Here is a 16,590-nt window from a genome sequence, read left to right on the forward strand (position 1 = left end):
AGAAATAGGAGAATTCGTATTCCTTCACGTGTCTTGAGTGTCACCTGCAACTGGTAAATATTGGTTGACTTGTATCAGCTGTGCAAATTAAGCCTTTTTCACTCACTCTTAATGTAATTATTTCACAATGCCTGTGGAAGGCAACCACTTCCACCACTAGTCTACATTTTCTTTGCAAAATTACAGCAATAATAGTGGGAGGTGGAAATTAGACTTTGAGACTTCTAAGCTTCTAAGCCACATCTAAGCTGATAGAGGTGACTTAGCTGTTTGCTCCAACTTATCTTAGGATCTGCAATCACAACAACAGCATCATAAGAGGGAATATAGCCCTATAATGCTCGTGTAAATGGTTTCTTTGCTAACCCAAGCATTAATGTTCTATGGTTCTATTTCCACAGAAGCCGCTGGTCAACCGTGCAACATGCCTCACACTTTGTATTAAGAAGTTGGGCTTTTAGTCCACAAGTTAGCCAATCTATTCATTTGACCTTTTGTGAAAGGTGTATCTCTCTTTCTAGGGTGTGGAGGTTCACAAAAGAGAGAAACAGAGAGTATTGAGAGTAGTATAGAGAGTACTGCTGGAGCCAGCACCAAGAAACTGGAAGAGGAAGGATTTGGCAGGAAGAGCTAACATATTTAACATATTTAATTCAATCAAGTGACATCAACTGGCTTCTAGGTTTAGGTCTGTGAAGGCAAAAAAAAAAAAAAAAAAAAAAAAAAAAAAAAAAAAAAGGTTTTGACAGTATTCCTGCACAGAAATCCTTATTATTTAGCAAAAGAGATTGAGGGCCCCTAGAATTGCCTTTTTTTGCTGAAGCTCTATTTGATGGCATAATAACAGACGTTATCGCTCCCTACGAATGACAGCTCTCTTCTAAGGGAATTGTCTATGAATTCAGTCACAAACATTACACATCTTTCTCCCAGCCATGGCAAATCATGACTGTCTCACAGCTGCTCTTCCTTCTACACCATCTCCTCTGGGGCTAAGCTCTAACCACGTAAAAACATTTACTAATTCTAAGCAAGTTGTTAACAGCTTCAAAGCTGATGCTGCACAGCGCTAATTGTTTGTTGCTGGGAAATCTCATTCCAAAAGCCAGACCCCTGGGGTCACTTGGCACCTCTGCAAGATCAAGCATTACAACCTGCCTCAGTAACCGCAGTCACTTCCCCACTCCGGCTCCTTTTCTGATCATCTGGTTTCCCTCTTCTTTATTGATACATTGCCATGGGAACAAACCTTGGAAAAAAATATTCAGAAGCACCTGGTTTTGTTTTCAAATGTTATCTTTTCAATTTTCACCTTTCCAGCTCTGCGTTATGTAGGGGAGGGGGGATTCTTTTCCTCCATCTACCACTAGATGGTATTGCTTCAGCGGGCACCTTTCCTGACTGCGCTTCACCCTGGCTAAAATGCAGACCCCCAGAAAAGCAGGGGCCTCGGCTCATGCGTTGCAGAGCACTCCGTCCGCACAGACTGTTCTCAGTCTGAATGTCGAAATGTGCTCACTACGCCAAATGAGCCCAAATCAACAGAGTTCAGCAGTTACACAACAGATTGTGTTTTCAGGTTGCTTTGAATCTTTCACAAGCAGGCTGCACTGCAAGTCACAGAGACCAGATAAAGGGGCTGCAGCGTGAAAAGAAAATGCTCCAAGCACTTGGAGGTGGGTAGCCAGAGTCATCAGGCTAACAGGCTTTCTTGCTGCATTTGCTGGACGACCAGGGTTCCTTTCACTGGCAGACAGTCATAAGATCCTGGAACGGGTTGGGTTGGAATGGTCCTTAAAGATCATCTTGTTGCAAGCCTCTGCCACAGGCAGGGACACCTTCCACTAGACCAGGCTGCACCAAGCACTGTCCAGCCTGGCCTTGAACGCCCCCAGGGATGGGGCAGCCAAAGCTTTTCCGGGCAGCCTGTGCCAGCACCTCAGCACCCTCACAGGGAAGAATTTCTTGCATGGAGCTCACTGCTGAGAGCCAGAAGGGTGTCTCAGGAGAGGAATTGCTCTGTACAGGCTTTTGTCTTTATATTCTTCAAGCATCCCCTGGCAATTGTTGCTGAGGACAACAGCTTAGGGTAGCAGATCTTTGGTCTCAGCTAAATTGGCAGCTTCTTGTGCTTGCAGCATAGTTTCTGCTTAAGGCAGGTCTGTGGTCTGCCTGAAATTTCAGAATACTTGATATATAAAACCTGAAGCAAACAGACAAGACTGTGTATGCTCCAGATTTCTTAAAATAACTGACACAAAAATGCAAATAAAAAGCTTTTTTTCCCTCACAATTGCAAAATTTTTCTAATAGTTTTGTATTTCCCATCTGTGCTCATGAAAGAAAAGCAGTTAAACATGCAGGAAATCATACAGCAATATTTTTATTAGCCTGGCAGATGAAGATATGAAGTAATTTTACATTAAAAATTAATGACTTGGGCTGTTAAGCCTTGAATCTTTTGCTACTTTCTCATGCTCAATATGCAGCTTTATGGTAAGTTTATTTGATGTGAGACTTATTCAATTTTTATGTTTCATTGGTTTGTTGTTAGACTGCTTTTCCTACTGTGGAAACAAACAGAAAAATCAAACCAGAAGTGGAAAGAACATCATGTATATAGTGATTAAATGTTCACCTCACCTACATTAATATTTTTCAGTCAGCTGATTTATATCTTAACTATGTACCGATTGTTTTGCCAAGTTACTTTTGTTCACTCTGTAATCCATAAGTAACCAGAACCTGCTCACACATTCAGGTTGGATTTAATGACTGCATAGCTGCAGTTTAATTAGATGTTTTTAAGAACTGGCTTGAAGTTTTAAGCTCATGTTAACATTGCAAATCCTCCTTCCATCCCCATCCAACTGGGCAAGGGCTGCAAGGTACCTCCTGGTCTACACCAGCCCCCTCATGCCCCTCCCGTGCAAATTGTCTCTCTTGCTGGCTCAGGAATCAGTGGAATTAAAGGAGAGGAGAGTTGTATTGTTTTAAAAGGGTGTAAAATTAGCTGGCTTATAGTGAAAGTGTGGCTGTGAGTGCCAGACCTTCCTCTGTAAGCACCAAACAGCCCAAACTGTGCTGCATCTTAAACAGGAAGGAGCCACTGGCTAAGCTAAGTTTATTGCTGGGGGAAAAAGAACAAAACAAACCAAAACCAACCCCCTCCCCCCCAAAAAAAAACCTGCTTCTAAAGAAATTAATTTTCTTTCTCATCTATACTGGAGAAAATATAATAAGAAGACCTCACTATTCACAATCAGTGGGGAGAAAATCACTGCTGCAGACTGTTGCTTCTTCCCTCCCACCTTTACACACTGTATCTGCTGGTGCAGTGTCATGTCCATCGCCTCTAGCCCAGACCAGGGAAATTCACCCTGAGCCTGAGTAAGCTCTGAGAGGCAAGCTCACAGCGGGAATTACCAGAACAAAGCACTTATTTCCTGACCTTACTGCTTTCAAGGAAAATAACCCTCTCTTATATTTCTTCTCTTTCAGGCTCATAGGCAGCAGGATGCCCATGAGAGATACCATCGTGCTGTGCCATGTGCTATTTGGCACTGCACAAGGAGCAGGACAGAGCCTGGGCTGCAGGAAGGCGTGAGGAAAGAGCAATGCGTGGAGTTAGTGACTTACGCGACTGAGATTTCGCAGGGCTGAGTGGTAAGATAGCAACATGGTTTTACCATAAAAGGGGCAAATATGTTATTGCCGTGATAGACGAGATTCAATTAAACAGCAACATTCAATTAAATTGCTTCCAGGGCTATTGTCTGAAAGCTTGCAATGCTTTGTGCTCCTGCTAGAGCTGTTGAGCACAAATGAGACTGGTTGCACAACACTGGTCTCCTGTTGAAAAGCTGTGTCCAAGTCCACTCCTTGGTGAATATTTAAGCAGAGTAGAGTAGCTTCAACAGGAACATGAACAGCTTAAGCAGAGTAGCATTGTGGAGTTGCTTAGTGCTCAGTTAGGCTACAGGACAGTGCAATATGCCCAATCCTTGGTTATGCTGGGGACTGTTTCACTCAGATTTTGACCAGAAACTTCATCTTTGACCCGAGAAGGAATTTTGATTAAAGTTAGTGCCAGGAAAGTAGGAAACCTCCGAGAGAACAAACCTCCTTGCTAACAGGACAGCACAGGAAAACTTTACGGTTTCCCTTTAGAAAATGTCTTAGCCCTTGCCTGGCTTTTTTTTTTTTTTTTTTTTTTTTTTTTTTTGGTCTGGTTGTGGTTTTGGTTTTTTTTTCTCATTTATAGCGTTTTGTACTGGTGAGTTCGTCAGAACACGTCAAGAACACGGTTTTCTGCGGCTCCAAGACCGCTGCCATCTGCTGCTAAGCCCAGACCTTCACCCAAGCGGCGGCGTGCGCACCGACAGCATCCATGTCCCCCAAGGAAAGCACTCCTAAGCAGCACGGCCTGCGCTGCTGCCCAAGCCCGCGCTCGGTAGCTCTCTGCGCGCAGGCAGCGCTGCCCGAGGGCAGCAGACGGCGCGGCTGCAGCCCGTACCGGCAGGGCAGCGGCTGGGCGCCCAGTTGCTATGGAGACAGCGGCGCTGCCTATTTGCGCATGCGTGGGCCGCTCCGGCGGGCTTCCGGCAGACGAGAATCGTCGTTGGAGCGGGGCGCGGAGCAGGGCCGATGGATCGTTACGTGCCGCCGGTGGCGGGCGTGGGCGCGGTTCCCGTGCCCGATTTCAGGCAGTGAGTCCTTGTGAGGGGAAGGAAAGGGCAGGGCTTGACCCGGTGGCGGGAGGGACAGGACCCCTGTGGGGTGGCAGGGCCTGGTGGCAGGCCGCGACCGGGCCGGGAGAAGGGGGTTCTGCTAGGCCGCGGCCGGCGGGGGTTGCTCCGGGCGCCCCGGGACCTCCCGGGGTGGCGGCAGCTGAGGGCGCAGCCTGCGGACGGCGCTCGGGAAACAGTGACTGCCCATCTCGCGCCGCTGGCGAGACGAGGGGAGCGGCGGGTGGGGGAGGCCCCGGGTTTGCCCTGGCCGTGCCGCTTAACCCCGGGCAGCCTCAAAACCCCCTTGCAGAGGCTGCTCTGCAGTTAGAAACTCAGCGTGGGGGCCGGGGTTAGACACGAGCGTTCGCTTTTGCTGCGTAGGGAAGTAATGGAAGTATATCAGTGCAAGAAAAGCGTATGTCGGCACTGGAGTTTTTAACTTTGCTAATAAGCTGGATTTCATCTTTCTGTTCTATGGGTAGGGGGTTAAGTAGAGAATAGTTTCTAATTCCTGCAGGGGAAGTTTGATTGGGGTTACGCTCTCCATCCCGACAGACCTTGAGACAAACTCTAGTAAAGGAAAGTTTCCAAATATTTTCGGGGGGGTCGGAGGGGGTTTGTTTTAAAGCTACTTAACATGCAGTCTAAAAGTATGGCAGTACGTGACCAGGAAAAAGTGCTGTTGGCTTTAGTGTAAAAGTTGTGTGTGGCTGCACATCATCTGTCTTTTGATAGCTGCTAAAGGGCAAGTCGTTGTGGCTTTTTGTTTTGGGTATTTTTTTTTTTCCCTTTTCCTCTTATTTTTCCGAAGAAATGTTATGAATAAAATGCGATTTCAAGCCATATACTGTGGCACAGATGTGTTTGGATAAAACATTTTGAAAATACTTGTACAAGAATTGCTGTGGATGTGCCTGGAAGTTTTAAGGATTATGTATCCCTGACTGGAGTTGAGGTTTGTGCTTGTTTGTGTGTCAAAGCTTTAAGGACACATGCCCTTGAATCCAGTAGTTTTTGACAGAAGGGTATTGCTTGATTTGCATGTTTACTTCAGCATGAAATAATGTAGTCAGCCAAGCAGAGTGAGTGAAAGCTGTTGAAAGCACACACAAAAACAAGCTCTATGTAGTGTGTTGTAAATACAAAACCTGTTCTGGCAGATCGCTTTCAGGGAGAATTTACCAAGCACATAATCCTTCGTTGTGATTCTTTCTCAAGGTCTTTTACAGCTGTGAGGGTCTCAAGGTCTGTTTAGGTCTGTGAAGGAAAAACGTTACTGATGTTTTGGTGTATTGGCTCTGTGCTCTGATTATTGCTACAGTTATCCCAACTTTCTTAGTGGAAAATAAGAAATTATTTTAAATAGAGGAACAGTAACTAGTAAAAAGGAACTTTGTTTCCAACAGTAAGCTGTTAAAGTCATTCTGTGTACTTCCCTCTGCACCCCAGCATGCAGGATTTGTCATTTTCCGAGACTTGTAGTTCTTTTTGAAAACAAGATGGAACTTGGCAAGTTTTAAGGCAGTATACTGTCATATGACAAGCGTATCTAATATTAGATGTTTAATAAGAATGTAATAATACACTGATAAGTATACTAATGTAAACCCCTGTGTTACTAATGCTTACAAAGCAATAACGGGGAAAAATCTAAAGACTGGTTTTAATCTTGTCTTGCTTTGACTGGCATAATCATTACATTGTTTTGAATGCTGTGATTTTAATGTCGCAGTCAATAAATGCATATTCTACTCCAAGTCTTTATCACTTCCAGATGGTATAAGTACTCGATTCTGGAAGAGTAATTAGCTTCTGGTTGGGATGAGTTCTTGTCCTGTGTCAGGTGTATATATTATGACTTTCTTCTGTGTGTAACTTTTCTTATTTATTTCAGAAATGAGGGTTCATTAACATCAACTTTACGAACACTTCTGTTCTTCACAGCTCTAATGATTACATTACCTGTTGGGCTATATTTTTCATCAAAGGCTTATATATTTGAAGGTAATTCTGTTTCTGCCAATTAGCATTACTGTTAAAAGAAAGAGGAAAAGAAAAGTCCTCTAATAGCATCTTTGTTTCCCTTCCTGTTTTGAATATTTGTTTCCTTATGTAGATTAATGGCCTTGTAATGTCTAATTAGAACAAAAAACTATACAAACAGTCTGTGCAGCCTTCCCTGCATTGTGGTCTTGGTTTGTATTGTACACAGGCGCATCCATTCCTCTTACCTAAAGGGTATGTAACACGACCCTGCAGCAGGCTTTTATCCAAATTACCAGGGCTATGTTTCCTGCAAGTGCTGCAAACTAGTTGCATAGTCAAGATACAGTTGTTTACTGGGTTTACTTTTTAGCTTTTTAACACATACCTGTATTGTAAGCGTAAAGCAGTTGTGGTATACCCAGTTTCAGATACTGAATGTAGTTGCTTGTAGAGTTTCCTTTTAATAATAAGAAAAAAGATATTTTAGCTGTTTAGATCAGTCCTATCAAACTGCTACCAACCAGCCACATCCTAGCCTTGGTTCTGCAAGGCTTTGATAACTTCCTAATACTGTAGGAGAAAAGTGTCTTCCTTCAAAAGTGTTCTTTTAGAGAGCAGTTTGTGAACACATAACTGAGCTGTTACAAGGTGATTCTTCTTTGGTGTGTGCTGCTTTATGTGGTTCTGAAGGCTGAAGCTGAAAGCTTTTTAAGTAACTTTCAAGATCCCTTTTCACTCTTTCCCCCTGCTCCCTGAGGTATAGCAAGCTGAGCCTTAACTTTGCTGTGTCAGTTAATGGCAAGATCTGTCAGCACTGATAGGCTGGGTTTGTGTTTGGAGAGTGATGGTTTGTGTGCTGTGATGAATGAAGAGAAATTGTATTTGGTTTTTTTTATTTGGTCTTCTGATACTGGAAGGCTTCTTTCATGTGATACGCATTCATGTGTCTTAACTGGTGAGGAATTATTGGTCTATGGTCTAAATATAAAAGGTAGAAGTCCTTTAAATTTAATTGTTGCTTTACCATTCTGTCCTGTTACAGTAGCAAATAAATTACATCCACACTCATTTTCCTGCCCCACAAGAGTGTTATACTTCCGAAAAAAAGGATGTTGAGTTTTATTTGGTACTGAAAGACAGTACCAGAAAAAGTGAATGTTACAGAACTCTTAAGCTGTTGACTTCAAAACCAGGGTATTTAATATTGAATAATTGCAGTCTCCTCTATTCCCAAAATAGTTGCAAGGTCTATAATTAACATGGTAAATTCTTTCCTGTGATTCCTCCAGAGCTCAGTCATTTTGATAAATGTAACTTTAGTCTTCAGGAAAAAATATGATTTGCTGTTTCAGTGTTCCTAATAACTAATGCTCTTTGCTTTCTTTTATTTTCTCAGGTACCTTAGGAATGTCGGACAGGGACAGCTATTTTTATGCTGCCATAGTTGCTGTCGTTGCTGTTCATGTGGTACTTGCTCTCTTTGTATACGTAGCATGGAATGAGGGCTCTCGACAGTGGCGGGAAGGCAAACAGGACTAGGATGAAGATCATTGTCATCTGATGCCTACAGACTGTAAATCAGATTTTTGTGAGCTGAAGAAAAAACATGCTTCACAATGTATAATACAGATGTACAAAGAGGAGGCTAATGCCTCCACTCTGGTTAGAGTAAGACTTATCATCATCATCAATATGAAACAGTATTTTCTCTAATGCTGATGGAAGTTGTTCTTTAGCCAGCCTCTGCTACGTGGAGCCGAGGTCTTCACCTGGAATTAAAGTTAAATCATTATTTATTAAAAAAAAGCAAAACAAAAAATTAATCTGTAGCCATCTTTGTCATTCCTAGTACTTTTCTGGCTTGCTTTGAAAATAATATTGTCATGAAGCAAGCATTTCTGAGCTTAGAAATAATTGCAGGAATAGAATGGGTTGGAAACTCAGGTGATGTCTTTCTAACGTGAAATACAAAGGTTTTTCTGGTTTTGTTTTTGTGTTTGTTTTTTTTATTATTATTTTCAGATGTAATTTTTTATTAAAGTGTAAAATTCAGTCTTTAATTTCCTTTTAGGAGGACTGTTGTATTACTTCATTGCTTATCTTTCCAGTCTTCTACAGTTAATATTGATAATGCAAAGGAAATGGCATAGCGTGTTTTTTTGTATCTGCATTTATATGTGTTCTTGATAATTGCTAAAGATCATAGTTGGATATCCTGGGGTGAAGTGGTATCAGTAACGGCTGTAAGCCACTCTCATGGATAGTAGAGGAATGAGCAAGAGAAAACAAGCTGTAGCCACCTGTAGACATTGTCCTTTAAGAAGCAGAACACAAGAGTGATCATATGGAAAATTTGCTTGTGTTCATAAATATGAACTCGTGCACTGTGACATGATACAATATGTTGATTGTTTTCTTTTTTCCTTAGTTGTGTGTAGAAACTCTCTGTAGCCAAACCATAATAAGATTTTTGTGTTGCAGGATAACCTGAATTTCATTCCACTGCTGTGCTGTTGTTGGCAAGCTTTTAGTGTGTAGATAAAACATTTCTCCAAAAGTTCCAGCAATGCATAGAACTTTCCTAGCACTGACAAGAGTTGTTAGGCTGCTGTGCTTTAGATGATTCTGTTAGCTGGAGTTTTCCAGTTTGTTTTAGTTGAGCCATTTTTGGAGGTCTTCTGCTCAGTATCAGCTGGGAATGGTTTTGGTGCTACATTTGTCCATGGTAAAATTTTTCCTCAAGCCTTTGTGTCATTTATGGATTATGTTCCCAGGTCTCCTTCCTCCCATCTCTACAGAGTCCCAGCTCTGCACAAGTATCTACACCATGTCACACTCATGCAAATAGGTTTTTACATTATGTTGCTGAAATGTGAACTTTTCTCACCCAGGAGCCTATTGTCAGGTTGCTGCCAACAACCTGAAGAAGGGTCTTGTAGCATTTGAAATCCAAATTTAGGTTGTAAGCTGGCTTGTAGTGGAGAATAAGTAGGAACATAGCTATTGTGCTTTACTAGCTGGGTCTTGTGCTATATGTGTTTTATGTTTCACATACCAGAATCCCTAGATTAGTTACAAAAATGTGAAAAGTTTGTGCTATAAGAATAAGCACTGTAATGTCTCAGCTGTTGGGGTAATGAGCTGAACCTTTATCCATCCATTGGAGGATCTTCTCTAAAGACAATGCTTTGATCCAAAATGTTCTCCTTGAAAAAAAAAAAAGGCAATGCGCTAGCCACTGCATAGAAGCAGGCATGGAATGGGTTAATGTTGCTTGTGCCTGAGAGCTGAAACCACCACTTGGGTAAATGGTGCAGTGGAAACAGTTGAATGGTGGAATTACATCATGACTAGAGAGCTTGAAGAACAGAAGCTGCAAACATGCAGTGTGGAGTGCACATGGAGTAAATGATGCCCTACTGAGACTCCTGTTGTGCCTTATCAGTGCTAAGGTTTAGTATTGTTGATTTAGATGTTTCAGGAGCTATGTTGGGGTCTCTTCAGGTTGCATGTTTCCTACCATGTATCAGATGTTCCTGTTAATGCAAAGCTAATTCTCATGGCATTTTTTAAATAGTTTAATGGCCATTGTAATACTGTGCTATATTGGGATTGCATGGCAAGGTTTTGTTAGTGGGGGGGCTACAGGAGTGTCTTCTTTGAGTAGATGCCCAAAGCTTCCCTCAGTCTCGTAGAGACCCTCTGCTGGCCAAGGCTGAGCCCGTCAGAAGCACCATCCCTGTAACTGTCCATCTTCATAAAAATTTGGTGTATTTTCCAAAGCTATAACTGAAACAGTGGTGGGATGGACTGTGTTTTCTGTGCATCAGTGATGCTGGTAGCACCTCTGGGTTAACATATTTAAGAAGGGGAAAAAACTGCTGTGCAAGAGCAGCTGGAGAGAGGAGTGAGAATATGTGAGAGGAACAGCTCTGCAGACCCCAAGGTCAGTGAAGGAGGATGGGAGGAGGTGTGCCAGACACTGGAGCAGGTACTCTCCTAATGCTCATGATATAGATTATGGTGGGGCATGCTCTCCCCTTGCAGCCCATAGAGGTCAATGGTGGAGCAGATACTGATCTGCAGCCCGGGGAGGACTGCATATCAGAGCAGGGGAGTGCCTGGAGGAGGCTGTGACCCTGTGGGAAGCCCACACTGGAGCAGTCTGTTCCTGAAGAACTGCAGCCCATGGGAAGGACTCACATCGGAGAAGTTCATGGAGGAATGGGAGAGACCCCATGCTGGAATGGGAAAGTGAGGTGGAAGGAGCGGCAGAGACAATATGTGATGAACTGACCACAGCCCCCATTCCTCCTGCACTGCTGGAGTGGAGGAGGTGGAGAAAACTGGGAATGAAGTTGAGCCTGGAAAGAAGGGAAGGGCAGGGGGAAGGTGTTTTAAGATACAGTTTTTATTTCTGATTACTCTGATTTGATTGGCAATAAATTAAATTTCCCCAAGGCGAGTCTGTTTTGCCCTTGATGGTAACTGGTGAGTGATCTCTCCCTGTCCTTATCTTGACCCATGAGCCTTGTCTTGTATTTTCCATCCCTTTTCTGGCTGAGGAGGGGAGTTGATGGAGCAGCTTGGTGGGTGCCTGCTGTCCAGCCAACATCAACCTGCTACATTACAGATATGGAAATTGATAAAAGTTGTGGAGAGATTAATATTCTGTTGCTCTGGTTTTTATTTTCTATAAAATGCTGATGTAAAATTTTTACAGTGTAGTACTTTAAATTTGAACTGTAAATTTGTTCATTTTATTACTAAAAATGGATTTCAGACAATTGTTAAGATAAAATTGGGAATACTTGGTCTGCATAAACCATTCAGTACTTGAAAATTGCCTCTCGCTTAGTGTTCTGTCCTGTGTTTGCATAGGTTGACAGTTGGGCAGGTTATCTAAAGCAAGAATTGTACCTAGGAGTGAGCAAATACCTTGAGACAGAGATTGTAGCAGAAATTTTCTGCAATGTTTTCCAGGGCTACAGGCAGTTAAGGCATTGGAGACATTGAGAAATGGAAAATGGGTGGCTACCCGAAATTAGTTTAGTTTTCTTCTGTACTTATAACCAGGGGCTTTTTTAAAATGCCTGCAGAGCATAGTGGTGGGTGCCCAGCCTGTGAGTGTGCAGGCGATCACCTTTGGTTTGTGCTTAGAAATGCCTGACATAATTAATCTGTTAACTGCTAGCACTGAGTAGGAAATCTGCAGAGAAAATGGTGATGTTGGTGATCACATTGTTAATTTTGTCAGACACTAGCATTGATTAATGTACATGAACTTTACAGTATATTCAAAACAGAATACTACCTACCTAGTTTGTTGTGTAAGAGAGGGCAGTAATAACTATCACTTAACATTGACAAACAAACAAAAACCCAGAGAAAAACCAGACAAACCCACATTCACCCCTCAAAACTGCAACCTGCATCTTTCTCACAGTGCAGGTTGTTGGATGCTATCAAACTTACAAGAAGCTAAAGGATGTAATTTTGCCACGCTGCTAATGCAGCATGACAAACTAGAGGGCAGGTTTTTCTGCCTGATTTCTGTGATCGGAGAGGGGAAGTTGTGCTGGCTCATAAACAGTAAAATGCTTGATGTTACTGCTGAGAATAGTTCAGATGAGTACGAGAGGAGAATGGAGAGGACCCTTAAAAAGTAGCAAACTAAGCCACACGTATTACAAAATACTGTAATATGGGTATGACTGGAATTTGCATAGGCTGCAGCTCACGGGAGGGGGAAGAGGTCCTGTAAAGCAAAGGAGTGAACTGGGAGGTGGGGTGGAGATGAGGTAGGGTGAGGACCAGAATGTGGTGGCACAGCTTTGCATGTGATGACTGAGGTACCATGTGCTTTTGTGCAGAAGTGTTTATTCCACTGTTCTCCAGGGAATTATGCAGAGCCACTGATCTGAAATATTAAATGTAAATCATACAAAATGGCAAGCCAATTCCATTTTTAACTTCCAGCTGAAGCTGTTCATGGGTTGACAGCTTTGGAGTGTGTGATCTGGGCCACACGTACTCAGCTTTGTCTTGTACAGACTAGCATTGTTACTGGCTCTGAGTCATCTCTTAGGGCAGGGTCAGGTGCTTGGTGTGTAAATATTTCTTTAAAAATAGCAAAGAGCAACTGTCATTCTAATGTTTCGTTAGTTCTAATCAACTGTCAGGAGGAACAAGCTTCTTGTTTCAGGCTCACAGGGAAAAGTGCTTGCAGTTTCCCTGCACGGGGAGGCTCTTATGTGCTTGAATGGGGCTTGCAAGAAGGAAACGCTGTGTACTTTGGGCCACCTGCAGTCATTCTCTTACATTTGTGGTGAGGAATGACCAGAGAGAAGAACTTGGAAAATCACGTAATTGACTTGGTGACTGTCCAGCTGAATGCCTGGGACTGAGTTTTCTTGGAGCTGGTTTGCTGTCATGTTTCACAACCCTCTCTGTCCCACTCACCTTGGTAGCATATTCTTGCCAAGATTATTTGCTGTGGATGTGCAGTGTTTCCAGGAGGGATCATGTGCTTACTTGTAACTGCTTTTACACTAGTGCAGACTACTCATGGGCCTGGAAAAAAGCTGTTGATTCTTATAATTGGCACATGGCAAACTGTGGTTTAATATTTCTAGTGTAAATGGCCCAGGGCTTAGGCACAGGGGGGTGTTATTAATTAAAACTGTTTTTAATTGAAGGATGATTCATGACTGAGAGTTAACAGCAGTCAAAAATCAAAACCTGCTGTTGAGTGTGGGCCTGTGTGGCACCACTGAGGAGCCAGTTAATACCTTTGCAGTTCTTCATCCTCAACATGCAGTTTCTCTTGACTCATAACAGCTCTGCTGATGTTGGAGATCATGTAGAAGTACCAAAGTTTAGCTCCACAGCTGGAATGCTTCGTAAAGCTCTTTCAGGGGAATGAGTCATTGTGTAGATGGTTTTGTGTCTGACAGAGAAGACAGAAGAACGCACTTTGGTCTCAAACCTTTCCACCGTTTGAACCCTTTTGTAGAACCATTCTATAGAAGTAGCAAATGTTGGATGAGTCTTAATTTGAAGCATTATGATAGAGCTGTTTTCTTTAGAAGCTTGTGTTGCAGCCTGTGGGGTTGGTCCCTGTTCTGAAGGTCTTGTCACATTTGCTGAACCAAGAGGATCTTTCTCCATCTAGCCTGGGTCTCCTTTGAGAACTTTGTGCAACTCTTCCCAACTTGCCAAGTGGGAGTGGCTCTGTTCCCTACCATGAGAACATTTATCCTCACACTTCCTTCCCTGTGTGCACATGCTCCCTCCATGCCTCTCCGATGCCACCCCTGCCTGACTCCTGTGAACATCTGTAATGGTTGGACTTGATGATCTTAAAGGTCTCTTCCAATCTAAATGATTCTATGGTTCTGTGTTGTTAACACAGCATTTTTTCTCCCAATGTAATGTATACTTTCACCAAAAAATCAAAACCAAAGTTGATTCTGATGATTTGAGTGTTTGAATTGGTTTGATGGTTTGTGTGTTAGGTGCAGCTGTGTTTAAATGTGGAGTGGCTGTAGCTCATAATCTGCAGGTTTAGCCCAACATCCCTGAGACTTTCTGTGTGGATATCAAATTCTGTGTTCCATGTGTTTAATAGAGGGTCCTCTGTTTGTCTTAACGCTTAGTGGCTTCCGCAGGGTTATTGGAAATAATCCTGAATAGAAGCTGTTTCACAGCTCCTAGTTTTACTAAGTGGAAACTGGATCTTTGTTTTGTTTTTATAAGTGAAATAAAATTGCAATTGCACCTGTCTTCATGGTAATGACTGTCTGATCTGTTATGTTAAGCCAGTTCCTTTATCTTGAGCTAGCATTTATTTCTAACCCATTATAATTTTGCAAGCAGTAGCAAGGTCCTCGTTCTTTTTAGCACTTCTCTCTCTTTACCTCTCCTCGCTATTTGTCAAGTGCTTTTGATGGGAGGAAATGTTTTCTGTAGCGTGGCATCTGTTGTGATTGCTAGTTAAGATTACATTGAGCTTTGTAGGGAGACATGAGGTTTTTATGCCCCTTGGTGGGGATTCTGCTTTCCTTCCTGTGAATTTTCAGAATTGTTAGCGCTGTTAGCTCTGCTATTAAGGTATGAAAACAGTAATGCCAAGGGAAAAAAAGTTTTAATTCTATAAGCAATTCTTAATCAGACTGCTATTTGTCCTGGGCTATGGGAGGAGTAATAAACAACACTTAAACAATAACATGCTGCTGTTGTCGTATGCTTCTTACGTTCAAAACAGTCCAACTCTGTGCTCAAACGTAGTTTTATTTTAGCATATTACAAAACTGAAGAACATTTAAATACTTTGAGTAGTGTTGTAAGTGTGATCCAGGCTGCTTTCACTCTTCCAGCTCTTAATGAAAACTACATTGAGCCTTTTGGTAAGGAATTCTCAGTACCTGGAGCGTATGATGCAGCTCCTCAAGAAGCTTGTCCATGCCAAAAAGCCATGTTTGCATTATATCAAGCTTATGTGAGGGATTAGTTTTAAAGCAGAGCTGAGTGCCTTGTGAACTTTCTACCTCAGGTCAGCTGTGCTCTAAATGTATGATCCCAATTGCAATTTGATAGGATAAACAACTTTTGTGTGCTTTTTATGGACTTTGTTCAAATAGTGAATAGGTAATTCTTCACAGCAGGTAATTCTGCACAGCACCAGAACTAATTTGCTACAATTTTATGCTGTTAAAATATGGAGCGATGCAATAACATGGCTCATTACATGAGAACAAGTTCAGTTTATCACATCTGTATGTGGGTATAGTATGTAACCTGTTCCACCCGTGAAGCAGAAACAGTGATTTATTTTGTGATGTCTCCTTGAATTTTGTCAAGACTGTTTTCTTTCAGTTCAAACTCAGGGGTTTGCTCAGCCCTGAAGATTACAGATTGATTGACCAGTAAGATGAATTGCTGTGTCGTGGGAGCCAGTGGGCTCCATTCTCCTGTGATGAGCAGGTGAGGCTTTGCATTGTGAGAGAAGTTCCCTTGCCTATGATCCTGTGTTTTGCAGAATTAATAAGGTCTGGTCCTAAATCTGATGATAATATGAAATGCATAAGATGAGATATTAGAGGTATTTGTGCCAGGAGTCTGTAATATGGATGGATAAGAAGAGTTATCTGTCAGTAACAGGACATCAACTGACTTCTCTTTCTCATGTCCATTCTGAACACTGGAAATCAGTACAAAGCCATCATTTACTCTAACAGTTCCTGAAAAACACAGTCTGTTCTTAACATTTCCCCAGGAAAAAATTCTACTTAAACTAGGCTTTTGAGACTCAATACAAATTTAAGCTGCTTATTCTTTACCCAAAAATAGAGCTTTTAGATAAAATGCTGGTGTTGATGAATTTTCCTCCCCAGAATATCCTGCATATTCCTTTTGTGCAAAAAAAGATTGTCCAGGGTTTATCTGTAGCAGTCATTTTTTCTCCTTAGTAGCTGGTGCAGTGCTGTGTTTTCAACTTTAGCCTGAGAACAACACTGATAACACACCAGTGTTTTGAGTTTTTGCTAAGTAATGTTTACTCCAATTGACTTTTCAGTCTCGTGCTCTGCCAGTGAGGAGGGGCACAAGAAGCCGGGAGGAAGCAGAGACAGGACACCTGACCCAAACTAGCCTAAGGGGTATTCCATACCACAGCACATCATGCCCAATACATGCTCACACTGTACTGCATGTTCTCCTCCTTTAACAGTTCTGAGTATTCCATGAAACCCCTGTTTCGGTAGATCTTTGCCATTGCTCAGCTGGCTTTAGACTCCTCTGGGCTTCTTTGAGGCATACCTGTTCTCTGTTTGATCCTTTCTTTCCTCTTTCTTCTAAAATCTTAAAAATAATA

General features: G+C 42.3%; 1 protein-coding gene across 3 annotated transcripts; it reads left to right on the plus strand.

Moving 5' to 3' along the window:
• Positions 1–1,596: 1,596 nt before the first annotated feature.
• On the plus strand, positions 1,597–14,500 carry VMA21 (vacuolar ATPase assembly factor VMA21). Of its 3 annotated transcripts, XM_065689531.1 has the most exons (5): positions 1,597–1,676; positions 3,502–3,666; positions 4,265–4,709; positions 6,675–6,734; positions 8,113–14,500. In XM_065689531.1, the coding sequence occupies exons 3-5, from the start codon at positions 4,391–4,393 to the stop codon at positions 8,253–8,255; spliced, it is 522 nt and encodes a 173-aa protein (XP_065545603.1). In that variant the 5' UTR covers positions 1,597–1,676; positions 3,502–3,666; positions 4,265–4,390; the 3' UTR covers positions 8,256–14,500. The 3 variants fall into 3 exon arrangements, with proteins under 3 accessions (XP_065545603.1, XP_065545604.1, XP_065545605.1); XM_065689532.1 differs by lacking the exon at positions 6,675–6,734; XM_065689533.1 differs by lacking the exons at positions 1,597–1,676; positions 3,502–3,666 and having other exon boundaries at positions 4,484–4,709; positions 6,625–6,734.
• Positions 14,501–16,590: the final 2,090 nt, after the last annotated feature.

Source organism: Lathamus discolor, chromosome 9 (genome assembly GCF_037157495.1).
Source record: "Lathamus discolor isolate bLatDis1 chromosome 9, bLatDis1.hap1, whole genome shotgun sequence".
Lineage (NCBI taxonomy): Eukaryota > Metazoa > Chordata > Aves > Psittaciformes > Psittacidae > Lathamus > Lathamus discolor.

What these genes read in the sequence shown, in the direction of transcription:
- VMA21 (XM_065689531.1), top strand. Translation starts at nt 4,391, where the DNA reads ATGTCCCCCAAGGAAAGCACTCCTAAGCAGCACGGCCTGCGCTGCTGC. An exon ending in CCCGTGCCCGATTTCAGGCA is followed by an intron (nt 4,710 to 6,674) that starts GTGAGTCCTTGT and finishes TGTTCTTCACAG; the next exon opens with CTCTAATGATTACATTACCT. An exon ending in AAAGGCTTATATATTTGAAG is followed by an intron (nt 6,735 to 8,112) that starts GTAATTCTGTTT and finishes TTATTTTCTCAG; the next exon opens with GTACCTTAGGAATGTCGGAC.